At 35.1% G+C, this 20226-nt stretch overlaps 1 protein-coding gene across 1 annotated transcript; it reads right to left on the bottom strand.

Annotated features, from left to right (window-relative positions):
* Nucleotides 1–1097: 1097 nt before the first annotated feature.
* LOC131617104 (ankyrin repeat-containing protein BDA1-like) lies at nt 1098–3681 on the bottom strand. Its single transcript, XM_058888483.1, has 2 exons — nt 2963–3681; nt 1098–2101 (listed from the first exon to the last, which is right to left on the bottom strand). The coding sequence occupies exons 1-2, from the start codon at nt 3650–3652 to the stop codon at nt 1352–1354; spliced, it is 1440 nt and encodes a 479-aa protein (XP_058744466.1). The 5' UTR covers nt 3653–3681; the 3' UTR covers nt 1098–1351.
* Between the last annotated feature and the right edge of the window lie 16545 nt (nt 3682–20226).

Genomic DNA, 20226 nt, shown 5'->3' with positions numbered 1-20226 from the left:
TAATGATTCTGGAGATGACCCAATTTAAGAGCCTAGGATCCCTCTTCAAATGCCCTGCTGTAATTGTTTCATTTGGTTTGTCCATAATGGAAGGGTCTTTGAGAATTGAGTGCATGTAGGCCAAGTGGTCATAGTTAGCCGGAACTTCACCGTCTTCGATGCAGAGTTCATCTCCTACATTTGTAAGACCAAATATACTGACCCAAACTCTTTTGTCAACCACATGCGATCGAGAACCCATTTTGAATCTGAAACAACACCCTTCCCCCTTTTGTAACCCCGCATAAAACGCTCTCACAGTGTTCTCACAGTAAGGAGTGTCACATTCCAATAGTGGATGGACATTTTGATGCCTAATCAAATAAGTAACTTCGGGTATATGCATACGGTCGGCTACTTCGGGTATATGAGAATGTGAGAATGAATCTGAACCATTGAATTTTAAAATAAAAGGTGGAGATTATGGGTGATTTTTTTTCTCTCTCCTACATCATTTATTTCAAAATGTAGGAGAGAGAAAAAATGATTCATCCATAATCTCCACCATTTATTTTAAAATTCAATGGTTCAGATTCATTCTCACATTCTCATATAAAAGATACAGTTCTCATATGATATGCCATATATATATATATATATATATATATATATATATATATATATATATATATATATATATATATATATATATTAACAATGTTAGACCAAGCTAGGCTAAATTTAGATCAAAAGGCATTAAAAGAAATTGACATTAAACAAACTTCATACTTTCTTCCTAAACTCTCCACAAAGAGATGATACACTTAGATAGCTAGGGTTTAGAAACCCCACTAATGGGCCATGGGCCACTACAAACGAAAAACACTTAAATGAAATATTAAATTTGCTACAACACCCCTTATTAATAATAATAATCTTTAAAAGCTATAGGAATTTTCTTAATTCGTTTGGGCCTATTGGGCTGCATATCAAACAATCAATCACATAATATATATCATGGAACACGTGGGAGCCAACATAAATGCAATAAAACTCAAGATACAGATAAATTAGTTAATACACTTGCACACAATTTGCAAAGATTGAACCAACAATGTACTACAAATTTCAAACAACAATGAAACAATATTGTCAAAATGTGGGCTACAGCGGTTTGAGTTGTCGATCTGAATCAGGCTTGGGTGACTTTGGTGAGCCAACTTTGTCTCTATCTCTCTCCTAGTCCCTCTTTCTCTCATTCTCTATATTATTTCTTCTTTATTATTTTTTAACATAAACAACACAAATTCAAAATGCATTAAAGTCATGGTATTTTCCACCACAAAGTTACGGAATCCTCACCCGATCAAAATCAAGCTTTGATGCCTTGTGGTTTCCTTTTTTCTCTTTCTTTATCCCATGTACCTCTTTTTGATCTCCTCCATATAGTATCTTTGCACATTATAAAAGTAAAATATAAAGCCAGGAGAAATACAATTGAATACATAGGGATGTAAAGAATAGTGGTGTTGGCATGTGTAGGAGATATCGCCGGCATAGCAATTAGATAGCAACAAACAAACAAACCCACTGGAAGTATCACTAGGCGGCCTACTGCTCCACCTGGGGTCAGGATTAGTATTGCTATAATTGATACACAAAAGGAAAGCATATTCGCTAATGAAAAAACCATGAAACTATCTCTTGACAAGATCGATTTTCCAGCATTTCCTTGGACAGAAAAAAAACCATATGTAGTAGTTTTCACATTGTTGTCACCACTTGCACTAACCTGGAAAACTCCACCGGGAGGATTCAGCGCTGATTCAAAGGTTGCAGTTGCAACGAGAGTCGCAACTACTAACCAAGTGTTACGCTGTTCCTCTGTTATATCATTTATAGTTCTACGTATCCAAGGTATCATGTTATCGATAATCGTGTTCTTTGATGTTATTTCTTCTGCATGTGTTGGAGCACGACTGACTTCTGATCCATGTTTTGCTTTAGCACGTTTTAGTATTATCTGGAACTTTTGATTTTTTGCTAAATCTAATGCTGTTTCCTGTTGCAAGTTCTTTGCATTCAACTTTATTTGGCCGGTCTTTACCAGAAATTGAAGAAACTGTGCTACCAAGTAATTATAAATGAACAATAAAACTTGTTAGAGATAGTTCATGTTTCAACTACTTCTCCATCCCATATTAATTATCACATATTTGCAAAAGAAAAATATTTTAAAGTAACTAAAACTTGTATTTTGAATGTGACATTCATTGTTTTAAATTGCACTCTCCATCCTCAATTCCAACCAGAATATTGTTACAACAACATCGAATCATAATTATAATGTGATTTAAAATCAAGTGCAAGGTTTTAAAAAAACGGTCGCGGTTCTCTTTATTAAAATTGAAATTTTAGAACTCTATATTTCAAGTATCTTCCAATAAGTATTCACGATGCATCGGTCGCAATATGGGTCGCAACAAAAGAAATGACCACTAATGTATCAACAGCCATAACCACAACAGCTATTTCATACCATGATATCATTAATTATTTTATTTTAATTTTACTCTCAACTATATGTTACTGATTAACATTTAATAAGAAATATGAATGACTTCATTAACTTATTACACTTTTTTCATTATTTACTACTTTTCTTCGTTTTTATGAAGAGAGAAAATATCTAAAGTGCCCCTTTTTCTTTCTTGATGTGTTATTGTTTATTTGAGGAGATAAGGTTTAAATTGTAGTCAATAACATTAATTGGGACAACAATATTATTGAAGTTGTAATGTGATTTTAAATTAAGTGTGCAACTGCATCATAACTGGTTAGAGTTTGGTAGCCCGCAGTCCTTCTAAGGCCAGACTCAAATAATATATAAGATGTCCACAACTTCAAACCATATATAGGATGGAAAACAAAAGAAACACATGAAGTAAACATGTAATTAACTTTAGTTATTGCAAAGGGTTACCTTTGGATCATCACTAAGTGCTGATATGTGCAAAACAGTGTTGCCTGCTTTGTCTTTATGGTTGAGTAATTTCTCTTCCAGCCTTCTAGCACCACTGTAATAATTTTCTTTAAGCCAGCCAACAAGTACTTGAAGGGCCCTAAACTGATGATTGATAACAGCAATATGCAATGCAGATTCACCACTCACATTTTCATCTTCAATGGAATCCGGACAAGCAGTGAGGAATTCAGCTAAAAGTTCAACATCACCAATTTGACATGCAAAATGAAGTGGAGTCAAGCCTTTTCTTCCTTTAACTCTAACAAGATCTTTATTGATGTCAACCAATTTAGACACCATCGCCCTTTGAAAAACAACACTGCTTTCCATAGCAAGACGAGTGGGGCTGTCTGTAGCAGGATTTGTGAGGCTGTCCATAACAAGATAATGGAGGCGGTTCATAGCAAGATGAATGGGACTGTATCCTTGCAAATTTAGCTTGGTAGCAAATGAAGGTTTCAAATTCATAATTTCAGTGGCAAACTCGAGATGACCCCAAGCTGCAGCGATATGCAAAGGAGTATCTACAAATTGGTGTTTATCTATGGTTTCCAAAATAGATGGATCATCTTGAATTACTTCATAGAGGAGTTCTATGTTATCTGTTTCAACTGAAAGTTTCAGTTGGTCGCCAATTTTTGTGTTCATGTTTGATAATTTAAGTTTTGAGTGATGTGTGAAAGATATTGTTAATGAATAAACATTCATTCAAACATGTATGGTATTTAATAGATTTGATTTAAATATTCTTTACTTCGTTAAAGTAAAGAATATCATAAACCAATACTTCTGCCCTAGTTAAAGTATACTCTTCTATTAGAAGGCGTTGGTGACCCATATGTAAAAGAAAAGTATTATTAAATAAAGAGATTCTCAAATACAGCGTGTTTCTTACACCTTTGTTAGTCATTTGATATATTAAATGAGAAACTAGATATTGACTCGCAGTTTATCGCTAAAATTTGTGTATTTTACATTTTTATGATGATTTTTTAAATGATTTTTTGAAATTCAACCCGATTTAGATGTTGAGAGTTGAGACCCTTGCATTTTCTTAATAGATGTTATCATTTCCACACAATGACACATATTAGACAAAATAAAAGTCTATAATTTTGGCAAATGTTAATGGCAATGAATGCTATAAATTTGCTAAGAAGAATAACTAATAAATTTTGTATACACATGAATGTATTAATTTTTTAAGAAGCATAATTGATGAATTTTGTAGGCAACAATTGTATGATGCTACTAATTTATTAAAAAAGCTAATAAAAAGTAATATATATATATATATATATATATATATATATATATATATATTAATTTACTGATAATATGTTTAATGATTAAGAAAACTCAAGAAGGTTGATGTAATTGTACTTAACATGTAAATTATAATAAATTCTATCAATTAATTTATTATGTTAAATATTTTTATTTGGTTTTTTGTTAAAATTGTAATGAATGAAAACGATTCAAAATAATAGTTTAATCAATCAATTAGTAATTTATTATTTAATTATTTTCTTTCATTAGATATTATTAAAAAAGATTAAATAAAAAACTACCAGACAAAACTAAAACTTCTTAAAAGCTTTGACAACAAAACTAAAAATGGAAAAGTTATTTGGACAAAACTAAAATTATTTGACATTTGTTTTGGAATAGGATTGGTTACCTTTTTTATTTGATACTTTTGTTATCTTTAATATAAGTAATAAGATAAATATATGATTAAAAAAATTAAGATAAAGGATCAAAATATAGTAATAAAACTAGCAAGGGGTAGAAATTCAAATGCATCTAATTTTTTGACGGCTGTTTTTGAGAGTTTTAGCATGTCAGACGTGGTAATCCAAACCGGATTAGACCGGCCGGTCCAACCAATTGGACTGTGAAACGGAACCTTAACCGATTTGTTTGGACTTAAAAATCGCATGTAGAAGAACAGAGATTTAAACAGGAAAATCGGTCAAAAACCAAAAAACCAGCGATTTAGACAATTTTAAGGGTCGGACCGGATTTTTCTTTTAATTTATTAAATATAATAAAAATATCGCTTTGAATCAAAATAATGCATGATTTTATTTACTTTTTTCTTCTCTAATCACTTTAGTACAAATTATCGTAGAAAAATCAAAGTAAAAAGTATTTTAAATTATTTTCTTATTCTCTATTCATTTGATGAATGAAAATAGATTTTGCATAATCTAGTACAAGTTACCATTGATTTGTTTTATCTCTATGTAACGTTTTTTGTGTTGTAAGGGTTGCACCCCTAGAGCGATTTTTTATTGCAATTGCTTATTGAATAGATTTTGTATAATAATATATAATGGATAATTACGATAAAATACAGTTCAACACATAGAAAATGTCCAAACAATATCGTGAACAAATAATTGATAAAGTTATTAGATTATTAATTATTATTATTATTATTATTATTATTATTATTATTATTATTATTATTATTATTATTTTGGAAGAAGAATACTTTATTAATCCAAAAAAACAGTTAATACAAAGCGATCCAATGGATCTACCTCTCAAAAGATCAAGAAAAACACAAGGAAACAACAACACAACTAGGCAACAAACCTAAGGCATCATAAGAATTCCTATTTGTTTCCTAAGCTTCGGTTTCATCCAGCATCGATGGATAATATTATCAACAATTTTCGCTCCAATATCTCCATGCGTTTTCTCCTTGTTGAAGCAAACAGCATTCCGGTAATTCCAAATCTCATAAATGGTTTCAGCAAAAGAACATTTAAAAATCGCTGCTCTACACCCCTTACCATTGCACTCTTTTAGGATCCAATCTAATTCCTCTCTCCAAATTAGCGGATTGTGATCAATCTGTAACCAGTTGAAAACAAATTACCATATAGCCTTCAAGGGCTGACATTGGAACATGATGTGGTTAAGCGATTCATTCTCCCTGTAGAAGCAACATCTAGTGTCCTGATTAATTCCAAACTTAGCTAACCTATCCTTGGTAGCCATTCGCTCATGGAAGGCTTGCCACATGATGAAAATAGCACGAGGTCTAGTTACATTTCCCAACATGAGTTTCCTCCATCTAATCGAGTTCTGAATCTCAATCAGCCCATCATACATGGTTCTCGTATGGAACTTCCTCAATTGCATCAGCCTATTCCAATTTCTAGACACACAAACTTGCTGCCTCGATTTCGGGATAGCTCTGAAAATCCACGAGGTACTCTTCCGAATCTGCATTGTTAGGACGTCCATCTGCTTTATGTAATAGCAATTCAGCCATTTCACCCACAAACTGTCTTTTTTTACCACAAAAATTCCACAACAGTCTTGCTATATTAGCCATATTCCAAACGCCAATGAATAGAATATTCAAACCACCCAATTTCTTTTTAGTACAGACTTGGTTTCAGGCAATAGGGGATTTCTTGGTAAGCTTATCCATACCTGGCCATATAAATGACCGACAAATTGCTTCAATTCTACCAATGACTTTCTTAGGGAGAGGGGGGCATCTCATCCAGTAGTTGGTGATGGCATGGAGGACAGTCCTAATGAGCTGGATACGACCTGCAAAGGAAAGTAATCAAGCACTCTAGTGGGTAATTTTCTGAACAATTTTCTCAATCAAAGGGAGATAGTGAGGAACAGAAAGTTTCTTGCTGGTCAAAGGTATTCCTAGATATTTAAGACGGAGAGACCCTTAAGCAAAGGAAGTAGTATCTTGGATCTGCTGCTTAAGAAGAGAATCAACACTGCCATATAACACTTTATATTTGCTAGGATTAACTTTAAGACCTAATGAGTCATAAAAAGCATTAAAGGACTGCATAACCATTTCAACTGATTTATGATCACCTCAAGTAAAAAGCATAAGATCATCAGCAAAGCTAAGATTGATTATCTCCAACTTTTCACATTTGGCATGAAAATTGAAATCCGGTTTGCTCTTAAGTTTGTGAACCACATTATGGAGATATTCCATTACAATCACAAACAATAAATGGGAGAGGGGATCCCCCTATCTAAGCCCTCTCTTAGCCTTAACCAATTGAGAGGCCTCTCCATTGACTTGGTATTTATAGGAAACAGTCTTGATTGTTGTCATAATCCAAGTGATGAAGATGTTTGAGAATCTGAACTCCCTAAGAATATTTTCCAATGCTATCCATTCGACCGTATCATAAGCTTTTTGAACATCCATTTGAAGCATGCATCTGGGAGTGCGATTTTTAGAGCTATAACCTCTGATCAACTCATATGCCAGCTGGATATGATCATGGATATCCTGACCAAGTATGAAAGCGGCTTGACTCTTGTTGATAATACAGTTCAAGATCTTACTCAACCTAGCAGTTATGATTCTGGAGATAATCTTGTATAACACAGTACAACACGAGATGGGTCTATAGTCACTAACCCGAGAAGCTTGATGGATCTTAGGGATAAGAGTAACTAGAGTGCGATTGATAGCTTTATACATCCTTTTACTAATAAAGAAATCTTTCACAGCTTTGCACACATCATACTTAATAATCTCCCAGGCTGCCTTAAAAAATTTAGCATTATAACCATCATGGCCATGAGCAGATAAATCCCTCATGCCCTTAAGGCTATTATAAATCTCTATGTCAGTTACAGGAGCAGTCAAGATTAGATTATACGCATCACTGACCTGAGGTCCATTTCTGATGGCAACAATGTCAATCCCCTTTAGATTAGAGCCAGTTGTCCCTATCAAGTTCTGGTAGAATTCTATAATAGTCTTCTCTATATCAGCCTGTTGAGTCATAATTGAACCATCAGCACCTTGCATCGAATTGACAAGGGTCTGTCTTCTTTTACTTTTAAAATTGGCATGGAAGTAGTGGTTATTCCCATCACCCAGTTTAATACAATCTACATTGGATTTCTGCTGGAACATCTTTTCCTTAATATTACTAATCCTAATCAGATTGTTAGTACAAACTTTGACTTTATTGATATAGGAGATGTTGAACTGATCCTTGAGAAGATTATGCTGGGCTTGATACATCTCATCCCTAACATGTTGCACCTGACTCTCAATGACTTTTGTAAGGTTTGCTAATAGCCCTGATGGTATGTTGAAGCCTTTGCAGCTTTTTCCAAACAATGTACAGAGCACCACCTTGCATAGGAGCAGCCCAACTCTGTTTAACAGCTTATGTAAAACCAGATTGTGAAGTCACAACATTTTGGAACTTGAAGGGAGTTTTAAGGGGTTTTTTAGGAGTGTGTAGTCTAAGACTTAAAAGGGCATGGTCAGAGATACCACAATCCATGATTTCCAGGTTAGTGTCGATGTTTTATTGTAGCCACATCATGTTACCAAGAACCCTATCAATACGAGATTAAATGGTCCAATTAGTATGCTTGTTGCTCCAAGTTAAGTGGTCTCCAGTGCTATCTTTCCCAAACAGCTCAGTTTGGTCCATCATATCCCTAAGGTCTTTATATTCATTCTCAGTCACTAGGTTCCCTCCAACTCTATCTTGGGATTGCAAGACATTATTGAAGTCCCCCATGAGGAACCAAGGACCTGTGATCTCAGTATGAAGCTTGGTAATATCTCTCAATAACATCTTGCTTTGCTCCAAAATATTGAAGGCGTATATGGCTGTAAACCAAGTTTTGAATTCACCACTAGGTAAATGAATCCTGCAGTGGATAAATTGAAGGGAGCAAGACTGGAAGGAGAGTTTCAGTTTGCTCGCATCCCAAAGAATCCAGATTCGACCATTATTATGGTGACTATAATTGTCCATGAAAGACCAATATTGTCCCATCTTATTTCTAACCTTCATAGCATTATGAGGTTTCACTCTCGTTTCCACTAAAATAGCTAGGTCAGGCTTAATGTTCTTGAGATGGGAGCTAATCTTATGACATTTTCCTTGATTATCCATCCCCCTAACATTCCAAGCTATAATCATGTGTTCATGTCCTGAACCCTCTCAGGTCCTCCATTCCTTAAGGGTTCTAAACCATTTTGACAATCTAAGCTCACATTGGTATCCACATACATTGGTCCTTTTCCTCTGCTTCTTCCACTGCCCCTGACACTTTCCTAGTTAGAAGATTCAGGATCATTAGTTTGCTGCACTTGGACCTCAGCATTTTCCTTTATAACTTGTGCCCCCTTAGCCTTTATCTTTATGACTTGTGTTTCCTTCGCCTGCCATTGCTTAGTAGTTTTCAGTTTACACTGGTGACCAACTTTTCGGTAGATATCACAAAACTTCGGCTTCCATTCATATTCCACAGGCTGGATTCTTTTGTTCCCTGCATTGTCCTTAATCAGTATGCTTTCCTTCTACTATTGAGTAATGTCAATCTCTATTGTAGATGTTTTTTATTGGTTGCATTTTGTGGTAAAACATATTTATGTGTTTAGATGTCTTGACAGATGTCATGACATGCATTTGTAGTTTTCTGCAGGAGATGTGTTTTTAGCTAATACAGATTTTAGTGATGTCAAGATGAATGTTGTGACATCATTACCTGAACATCATGGGGTGTTATGTCTCAGTTATGTTTCCTACTTTATCTCAGGCTATATTTTAGGAAACTGACTTTTATGTGCTGAGTGTATATCAGTAAGAGACCGAGCCATGGCCTGATTTTTAGTACACTGATTTGTGAAAATTAGGTTAACTTGGTTAACCCTAATTTATGTTCTTTAGGCCCAAGTCCCAGGATCTGCATATAAGAAGACTGTTAGTCCTATTTTCAAAAGCAGAGAATTGAAGTGAAGAATATTGTTTACTGCTATTTGTGCTTTAGGTTTATTTGTTCTTAGTGTTTCTTGTGAGCCAAGCAATTGTCACTTTGATAATTGTATTGGAGTAGGGTGTATTGAGTTGTAACTTGTTGTGTCAGTCAAAGCTTTTAAGCAAGAGTGATATGTTCCTTGATTGAAGCTTTTAAGCAAAATCAAGATTTGTTTGAAGTGTGTCTTCACTTTATTCTTGTTTAACTTGTCTTGTTATCACTGCTGTGATTGAGGGGGAGTGAGTAGGAACTCAGGTCTTAGTATTAGATTGAAATTGCATTGGGTAGGTTTTAAGTGGGGGGTGTAAATTGTTGGTTTAATCCTAAATTGATACCTCTTATAGTAGATTTCCTCCCTGGCTTGGTAGCCCCCAGAGTAGGTGTAGTTATACACCGAACTGGGTAAACAATTACATGTGTTCCTTATTACTATTATTGCTTACTTACTGCTAAGTTTAATAATCTGTACTGAAGTGAATGTCATAACATCCGATACGACATCAATTGTCTATTACTAGAATTTCATCTATGAGAATCCTAGCATACGAAACTCGAAGCTTGTTAGTTGTACATTCATCAGTGAATAATGGGTTCCCTAGAGCACTTCCAATCTTTCCCAGGCTCTTGATACCCCAGAAGTGTAGAGGTAGATTAGGCAGCTTTATCCATATGGGAAGAGTATGCAACATGTCTCTTTTAAAATCAAAGTCGGGTGTCCATTCTTTAAGTATCATAGGCATGTTCTGTATGGTATATGGTCCCCTCATAACCACCATCTCCTTATCCCTATGTAAGTGAAACTTAAGCAGAAAATACCCCTCCTCATGGTAGTACATGGCAGGTAATTGTGCAAAATTCCAAAATTCCGTCATATAAAGTTTCACCGCAGTCATGCTTAAATCTTTTCCCAAAACATACATAATAAGGGTTGAGTCCCAAAATTATACCTCCGAATCAATGTCTGACTCCTCGATCTCCACCATCACTTCATCCTCCACAATGGTGGGAGCTGAAAATTCAATAGGAGCTCCATTAGATGGGATCCTAATTCCACTTATGACGTCAACCCAGAGCTTTGCAAGAGCTTCTGGGGGTATCACCTCTTTCTCTTTATCCTCAGCCTCTTTCGTCTCAGGAGGAGGGATTTTCATGTAACTACTCTTCACTGAATCACTTTCATGCCCAATAGTAGACTCTCCTTCTAAATCATGTTTCCTAGAACTCTGTTGCAAAACTGTAGCGAGAAACGACGACGATGTCACCTTTTTCTTTGGCTTATCGCGCCCCCGTGCCATAGCCCTAATAGAGAGAACCTAGCTCGAACCAGTTCAATCAGGTCCCTAATCCGAAAATTAGGAGTTTACACCATCTCAAATGTAGTTTTAGCTAGGGAGAACGACTACCACGCACCCAAATGGAACCCTATTGGAAGTCGTCGAAGTAGCCGAAAATCGCTTAGAGAGGGAGAAATGTCTTATTATTATTATATTATGATTATTATTATATTAAAATGAAAGTTTTGAACTTACCTATCTAATCTTAAAAATATAAAATGTATAAAAAAATATTTTTAAAAATTAAAAAATATTAATTATTAAAAAATTATCAAAAAAATCATTTTACTATTTAAAAAAATAATTATTTTTGTACATTATTATTCCTATATATAACCAAAAAAAATTTATTTAGATATAATCGGTTCAACCACGGTCAAACCTTATAATTCTGAACCAGCATTTTAAAAACCGGACCGATCATCAAACCGGTGAGGATATTGGGTCACTGGCTCATTGGTTGAACCACTGGGTCACTAGTCAAACTGCATGACTAAATCGGATTAAACCGGATAACTCAGTTGAATAAACCGGTCTCTATTGCAATACTATATACTTATTAATTGGTCGAACCGGATGACTAGTCTCTAAAAACTATCACAGCACCTACAAAATTTTACAATTTTAAAATATCATAATTTCACATGTTTACTTTCTACAATCAAATTCTAAATATAATCATCACCCACAACAAAATAATACAAAATATAAATTTAAATAAATTTTAAACCAAGTCTAATTGCAAACAGGAGAAACGTTGTTACTAATAAGGTTTGAATAAAGTCTAATTATATTTTAATTATATTTTTTATAAAAAAAATCATGAAAACGGCGTCGTTTTGTGCAAAAAAAAAAGAGTATGCATTTGAACCCCCGATTTGTTAGAACAAGTTTGTTCTGATCAATATTCTTGTTTTGATGATAACAATGTATATGAATTTTATATAAGACAATGTGGTACTCTAATCCTTTGCATTTTCCATTTCAGGAAATATATAAAGAGTATGCACAATTCAGCGCTAAGAAGCACTGACTCAGAAGGTTCAGGATTGCAACATCAGAACATGCTCTCACAAGACATCAGAAGATGGTCAAGCAGAATCAGAACATGGTCTATGAAACATCAGAAGAACATGAGATCAGAAGCAGAAGCACTGAAGTTCTTATGGTATCACGCTCAAGCACTTCAAAGTCTGAAGACAAGAAGATGCTCTGCACCAAGCTGAATGACTCTGATTATTCAAACGTTGTATTCACAAATCTGAGATCAGAAGCTAGTACTAGATGACAGGCTATTAAGTCTAATCTCTGACTGACAAAAGGAACGTTAGAAGCTACAAAAGGCAAAGTCAGTAAAAGCAGGAAAAGCATGGCTCAAGGTAGGTGACAAAATAGTGAAAACATTAAATGAAAAGTTGTACTATTCACACAATGCATTAAATGAAATCCAACGGTCATCTTCTCAAACGCCTATAAATATGAAGTTCTGATCAGAAGCAGATACAACAACTCTTGCAAAAATACTGAAAAGCTGCTGAATTCAAATCTCACAAACTTCATCTTCAACCTCACAAACTATTGTAATATTAAGTGAGTGTTAAGCTTAGAACTTAAGAGAAATATCACAGTTGTGATTATAGCTTTCTAAGAAGCAATTCATACTCTTGTAAACATTTATTTTACATTGATTGTAAAAGGTTCCTAGAGTGATCAGTGAGATCAGTAGACTCTAGAAGACTTAGAAGTTTCTAAGTGGTGATTTCCTAGAGTGATCAAGTTGTGATCAGTATAGTCTAGAAGACTTAGAGTGTTTCTAAGTGGATAACCATTGTAATCAAGATTGATTAGTGGATTAAATCCTCAGTTGAGGTAAATCACTCTAAGGGGGTGGACTGGAGTAGTTTCGTTAACAACGAACCAGGATAAAAATATTGTGTTCATGGTTTTTATCTTAAGAGTTTTTAAAGTCACACTTATTCAAACCCCCCCTTTCTAAGTGTTTTTCTATCCTTCAATTGGCATCAGAGCGCCGGTTATAGATGCAAGCACTTAACCGTGTTAGAAAAAGATTCAGGGAGAAAAACACTAAGTCAATATGGTTGATCCATCAACAGCTGCATCAACTGCTACACCTGTTTCTAATGATCAAAACAATAATGGAAATGGAAATGGATATTCTAGACCACCAGTATTTGATGGTGAAAACTTTGAATACTGAAAGATAGATTGGAAAGTACTTTCTTGGTCTAGATGGTGATCTATGGGATTTACTTGTGGATGGTTACAGACATCCTGTAAATGCTAGTGGAGCAAAGATGTCAAGACAAGAAATGAGTGATGATCAAAAGAAACAATTCAAAAATCATCACAAGTCAAGGACTCTTCTGATGAATGCTATTTCTCATGCTGAATATGAGAAGATATCAAACAGAGAAACTGCCCATGACATATTTGAATCCTTGAAGATGACTCACGAAGGAAATGCCTAAGTCAAGGAGACAAAAGCTCTTGCATTAATCCAGAAGTATGAAGCCTTCAAGATGGAGGATGATGAAAAAATTGAAACAATGTTCTCAAGATTTCAAACTCTAACTGCTGGATTAAGAGTGCTTGACAAGGGATACACAAAGGCTGATCACGTCAAGAAGATCATCAGGAGCTTGCCCAGAAGATAGGGCCTGTAACACCCTCTGTTTTAATTAATTAAATAAAACTCTCTATTTTATTTGGTTATCTTAATGAGTAATTTAGTGGGATTTATTATAAATTAAGATTATGTGTGTTGTTATTGTTATAATTTTATAAATTAAGATTTAACATAATAATGATAAAATTTAAGCTCACGTGTGCTTTGTTATAAACTTATGAACTAAGTTTGAATAAATATAATAAAGTAGTCTACATCTTTGTATTGCATTGGAATGACTTTATTAACATGAGTGGAAAATTTCACATATGAGAATGAGATAAGTACAAGAGTATGCTGTATGGAGAGAATCACGTGAGGCTCACAGAGTGGAAAAAAGTGAACAATTGACAAGGTGTGTTTAGCTCCTAAAAATATGGGGTAGTGGACTAAGTAGAAGTGAATAAATCTAATAAGTAAAACCAGACTCTATTATTATGAGAAAGTCACGGTTACTCCTATATTTCTCTCAACTACTTATTTTAATCAGTGTCACTTTTATTCCTCTTTTCTCTCTACTTTCAGCTTTATAGAAATCCCTTAATTCAATTCATCTTTCACATAAAAACATTCAGTTTATAATTTCTCTGTCTACAAAAGTCACACGAGAAAAGCACTTATATTATCTTCGGTATCACATATTTTTGTACAATTCAACGCTACAAAATTTGTGAATCTTAAAGGTATCATCTTTGTTTTAATTTCTTGTATTCCTTCATAGTTTATATCCGTTCTAATTATAAAAATACTTTATAATTTCTCCTTTAGAAACACTCGGCATTCGACCGTTGAGTCAATCGTAGGATATCAGAAATTTCGGTATTGTTAGAGAAAGCGTCTAAGGTAAGGGCTTTTTCCCCATACACTCATGCTACATAAGTCTATGTCGTAGAATAATAGTAGGACTTGATCTATTAAAATTAAAGTAGCTATAAATAATTAAACATCAGTATATATATTGATTTGATTCGTGTAATTATTTGTTCTAATCGCATCAGGATAAAGATATATTTTTATGTGCGCAATTAGTGGTATAGCATTAGTGTTTGTTCTAAGTATGATTATTATTACTAGTATATTTCATTCCCATATAGAATTAGTATAAATTTAAGCGGGAAGTAGCAGGTGGTGTTTTTATTACCTATATATTAGTCAAGCAAGCACTAGTGTATATATTTATATATAGTGTGATCTAATTTAGTTATAATGCAGCATGTGATTTAATCACTAGTGTATTCTTTTCACTATCAGTATATTTTTATTTTGTATTGTTACTAAACAACTTCAGTTCCATAAGATAGTAGTAGAAATCAGTTAGTAATAATTGTGTAATCATTGTGGTTGCTTGGTTGTTCGACATGTACGCTAGAATGTCATTGTGTGTATATGAGAAGTGTTTGGGATGTTTACTATATATCAAAATACAAATGCATGTATTAATGTTAGATATGTCTATTTAGTTGCTGGAGAAATTGATGCATTGTCACATGTATATATAATGGTTATAGTTTTCATATGAGCTACTGTCTGCGCATATAATATAATATATTGATATGTATCATACACCTTAGGTGTGTTAGTGATACTGTGTACCGTGTAACATGCATCATACTAAGTGTGTTAGTAGAGTCAATGTGATTTTCATGGTGATAAAGTCGACACTTTTCGGGCCTTTGTGGCAGGAGCCTTTGTGGCAAGTTTGACGCTTTTCGGGCCTTTTTGGCAGGAGCCTTTGTGGCAGTTCCCATTGGAATGGGTTTATTTATCCGGATCATTATTTGTGTCTCATACAGTAGTGTCGGTCCCATTGCATCTCATATAAAATAAGTAATTATATATAAAGAGAGGATGGTAATTGTATTTTAATTGGTGAAGTCTTTGCTAATGTTTTATGATATTTTCTTGTGGTGAGTATGATTCAATATGGATATGGAATTTGACCTTTACAATTAACATTTTAGGTACTCAAGGAGAGAAGCATGATTGAGTGTGTTGCTTGAAGCGCGTACGGGGGAAAAACAGGGTCTTTTGCAAAATTATACTTTATTTAATATTATGTCATTGTTAGAACAAGATTTGTTCTGATCAATTATCTTAGTTTTGATGATAACAATAATATGAATTTTGCTTAAGATAATATGGTACTCTAATCCAATGCAATTTCCTTTTCAGGAAATATATAAAGAGTATGCATAATTCAGCGCTCAGAAGCTTTGTCTCAAGGGTTCAGCATGCAACATCAGAACATGGTCTGGCAAGACATCAGAAGATGGTCGAAGCAGAATCAGAACATGGGTCTATGGAAGCATCAGAAGAACAAGAGAACAGAAGCACTGAAGTTCTGATGGTATCACGCTCAGAAGCACTTCAAGGTCAGAAGATCAGAAGATGCTTTGCACCAAGCTGTTTGACTCTGATGATATTCAAACGTTGTATTCACAAACATCAGATCAGAAGGAAGTACAAGTGGCAAGCTACGCTGACTGACAAAAGGAACGTTAAAAGCTATTAAAGGCTACGTCAGTAGACACAGCGTGAACAAGGCTCGAGGTAGTTGACAAAAGCATATAACATTAAATGCGATGCTGTACGGAACACGCAAAGCATTAAATGCACTCAACGGTCATCTTCTCCAACGCCTATAAATATGAAGTTCTGATGAGAAGCAAGGTTAACTAATTCTACACCTATTCTGTGAATATCAACTTGCTGAAACGCTGTTCAAATCAAAGCTCAGAATCTTCATCTTCATCAAAGCTCACTACATTGCTGTTGTAATATTTTAGTGAGATTAAGCTTAAACGTTAAGAGAAATATCACAGTTTGTGATTATAGCTTTTAAGAAGCAATTGTAATACTCTTAGAATTGATTACATTAAGTTGTAAGGAACTAGAGTGATCGTGTGGATCAGAATACTCTAGGAAATCTTAGAGGTTATCTAAGCAGATTGTAACTAGAGTGATCGTGTGGATCAGTATACTCTAGAAAGTCTTAGAGGGTATCTAAGCAGTTGTTCCTGGAGTGATCAGTGTGTGATCAGAAGACTCTGGAAGACTTAGTTGCTGACTAAGTGGAGAACCATTGTAATCCGTGCGATTAGTGGATTAAATCCTCAGTTGAGGTAAATCATCTCTGCGGGGGTGGACTGGAGTAGTTTAGTTAACAACGAACCAGGATAAAAATAACTGTGCAATTTATTTTTATCTGTCAAGTTTTTAAAGCTACACTTATTCAAACCCCCCCCCCTTTCTAAGTGTTTTTCTATCCTTCAATTGGCATCAGAGCGCCGGTTCTAAGGTGCAAGCACTTAACCGTGTTTAGAAAAGATTCAGGAAGAGAAAAACGCTTCAGTAAAAGATGGTTGATGAAAGTGAAAAGTCTACACCTGCATCTACATCTGGCTCTGCTGAGCAACACAACGGTAACAATGGTTATACTAGACCGCCGGTATTTGATGGTGAAAACTTTGAATACTGGAAAGATAAACTGGAAAGTTACTTTCTTGGTCTAGATGGTGATCTATGGGATCTTCTGATGGATGGTTACAAACATCCAGTAAATGCCAGTGGCGTAAAGCTGACAAGGCAAGAAATGAATGATGATCAGAAGAAGCTTTTCAGGAATCATCATAAATGCAGAACTGTTTTGCTGAATGCTATCTCTCATGCTGAGTATGAGAAGATATCTAACAGGGAAACGGCCTATGACATATATGAGTCCTTGAAAATGACTCATGAAGGAAATGCTCAAGTCAAGGAGACTAAAGCTCTCGCTTTAATCCAGAAGTATGAAGCCTTCAAGATGGAGGATGATGAAGACATTGAAAAGATGTTCTCAAGATTTCAAACTCTTACTGCTGGATTGAGAGTTCTTGACAAGGGATACACCAAGGCTGATCACGTAAAGAAGATCATCAGAAGCTTACCCAGAAGATGGGGTCCTATGGTGACTGCATTCAAGATTGCAAAGAATCTGAATGAAGTTTCTCTGGAAGAGCTTATCAGTGCCTTGAGGAGTCATGAAATAGAGCTGGACGCAAATGAGCCTCAAAAGAAAGGTAAGTCTATTGCATTAAAATCCAATATCAAGAAATGCACTAACGCTTTTCAGGCTAGAGAAGAAGATCCTGAAGAATCAGAATCTGAAGAAGAAGATGAACTGTCCTTGATCTCCAGAAGACTGAATCAACTCTGGAAGAACAAGCAAAGGAAGTTCAGAGGCTTCAGAAGTTCAAAGAAATTTGAACGTGGAGAATCTTCTGATGACAGAAGATTTGACAAGAAGAAGGTCATGTGCTATGAATGCAATGAGCCTGGACACTTCAAGAATGAATGTCCAAAACTTCAGAAGGAAAATCCCAAGAAGAAGTTTCATAAGAAGAAAGGTCTTATGGCAACCTGGGATGAGTCAGAAGATGATTCAGACTCTGAAGATGAGCAGGCTAACTGTGCGTTGAAGGCGACAGAAGATGACGAATCAGAATCTACATCAGAATCAGATTCTGAAGAGGTATTTTCTGAACTTACTAGAGATGAGTTAGTTTCCGGTCTAACTGAACTTCTGGAACTCAAGTCTCAGATCAGTCTCAAATACAAAAAGCTGAAAAAGCTATTTGAATTTGAAACAAAGAAGCTTGAGTTGGAGAATTCTGAATTAAAAGAAAAACTTTTAAAATTATCCAATAATGTTGGATCTCCTTCTGATTCAGAAAAATCCACTCCTAGTCTAAACCATATTCTGAAAGAATATGATTTAAGTTTCAGGAAGTTCTTATCTAGAAGTATTGGCAGAAGTCAGCTAGCTTCTATGATATATGCTGTGTCTGGAAACAAAAGAGTCGGCATTGGTTTTGAGGGTGAAACCCCATACAAACTTGAACCTGTTGATGAAATGAAATTCACATACAAGCCATTGTATGATCAGTTCAAGTATGGCCACTCCCATGATATTAGGCACACTTCACATGCTCAAAGTTTTCACATAACACACACCAAAAAGCATGTGACACAACCTAGGAAATATCATGAAACTCACATTAAGAATTATCATGCTGTTCCTCCTATTGCTTACAATGTTAAACCCAAGTTCAATCAGAACTTGAGAAAATCTAACAAGAAAGGACCCAAGAAAATGTGGGTACCTAAGGATAAGATTATTCCTATTGCAGATATCCTTGGCTGCAAAAAGGACAAAGCACAACATGTCATGGTACCTGGACTCTGGATGCTCACGACACATGACAGGAAGAAGGTCTATGTTCCAAGACCTGGTGCTTAAGTCTGGAGGAGAAGTCAAGTTTGGAGGAGATCAGAAGAGCAAGATAATTGGCTCTGGAACTATAAAGTCTGGTAACTCTCCTTCCATTTCTAATGTACTTCTTGTAGAAGGATTAAAACATAACCTCCTATCTATCAGTCAATTGAGTGACAATGGTTATGATATAATCTTTAATCAAAAGTCTTGCAAGGCTGTAAATCAGAAGGATGGCTCAATCCTATTTACAGGCAAGAGGAAGAACAACATTTATAAGACAGATCTGCAAGATCTTATGAGTCAGAAGGTGACTTGTCTTATGTCTGTTTCTGAAGAGCAGTGGGTCTGGCACAGAAGATTAGGTCATGCTAGTTTGAGAAAGATTTCTCAGATTAACAAACTGAATCTTGTCAGAGGACTCCCTAATCTGAAATTCAAATCAGATGCTCTTTGTGAAGCATGTCAGAAGGGCAAGTTCTCCAAACCTGCATTCAAGTCCAAGAATGTTGTTTCTACCTCAAGGCCATTAGAACTCTTGCACATTGATCTGTTTGGCCCAGTCAAAACAGCATCTGTCAGAGGGAAGAAATATGGATTAGTCATCGTAGATGATTATAGCCGCTGGACGTGGGTAAAATTCTTGAAACACAAGGATGAGTCTCATTCAGTGTTCTTTGATTTCTGCATTCAGATTCAATCTGAAAAAGAGTGTAAAATCATAAAGGTCAGAAGTGATCATGGTGGTGAATTTGAGAACAGATCCTTTGAAGAATTCTTCAAAGAAAATGGTATTGCCCATGATTTCTCTTGTCCTAGAACTCCACAGCAAAATGGAGTTGTAGAACGAAAGAATAGGACTCTGCAAGAAATGGCCAGAACCATGATCAATGAAACCAATATGGCTAAGCATTTCTGGGCAGAAGCAATAAACACTGCATGCTATATTCAGAATAGAATCTCTATCAGACCTATTCTAAATAAGACTCCTTATGAATTGTGGAAGAATAGAAAGCCCAACATTTCATATTTCCATCCTTTTGGATGTGTATGCTTTATTCTGAATACTAAAGATCATCTTGGTAAGTTTGATTCCAAAGCTCAAAAATGTTTCCTTCTTGGATATTCTGAACGCTCAAAAGGCTACAGAGTA

The sequence above is a fragment of the Vicia villosa genome, linkage group LG7 (genome assembly GCF_029867415.1).
Source record: "Vicia villosa cultivar HV-30 ecotype Madison, WI linkage group LG7, Vvil1.0, whole genome shotgun sequence".
In the NCBI taxonomy this organism is placed as follows: domain Eukaryota; kingdom Viridiplantae; phylum Streptophyta; class Magnoliopsida; order Fabales; family Fabaceae; genus Vicia; species Vicia villosa.
Note: the sequence above shows the minus strand (reverse complement) of the source record. Positions and strands in the feature narration are given on the sequence as shown.

Excerpts from the sequence above, each read along its gene's own strand:
- LOC131617104 (XM_058888483.1), bottom strand. The coding sequence starts at position 3,652 with ATGAACACAAAAATTGGCGACCAACTGAAACTTTCAGTTGAAACAGAT. Across the intron at positions 2,102-2,962 it reads CACTTAGTGATGATCCAAAG|TTTCTTCAATTTCTGGTAAA; the intron begins GTAACCCTTTGC and ends TTGGTAGCACAG.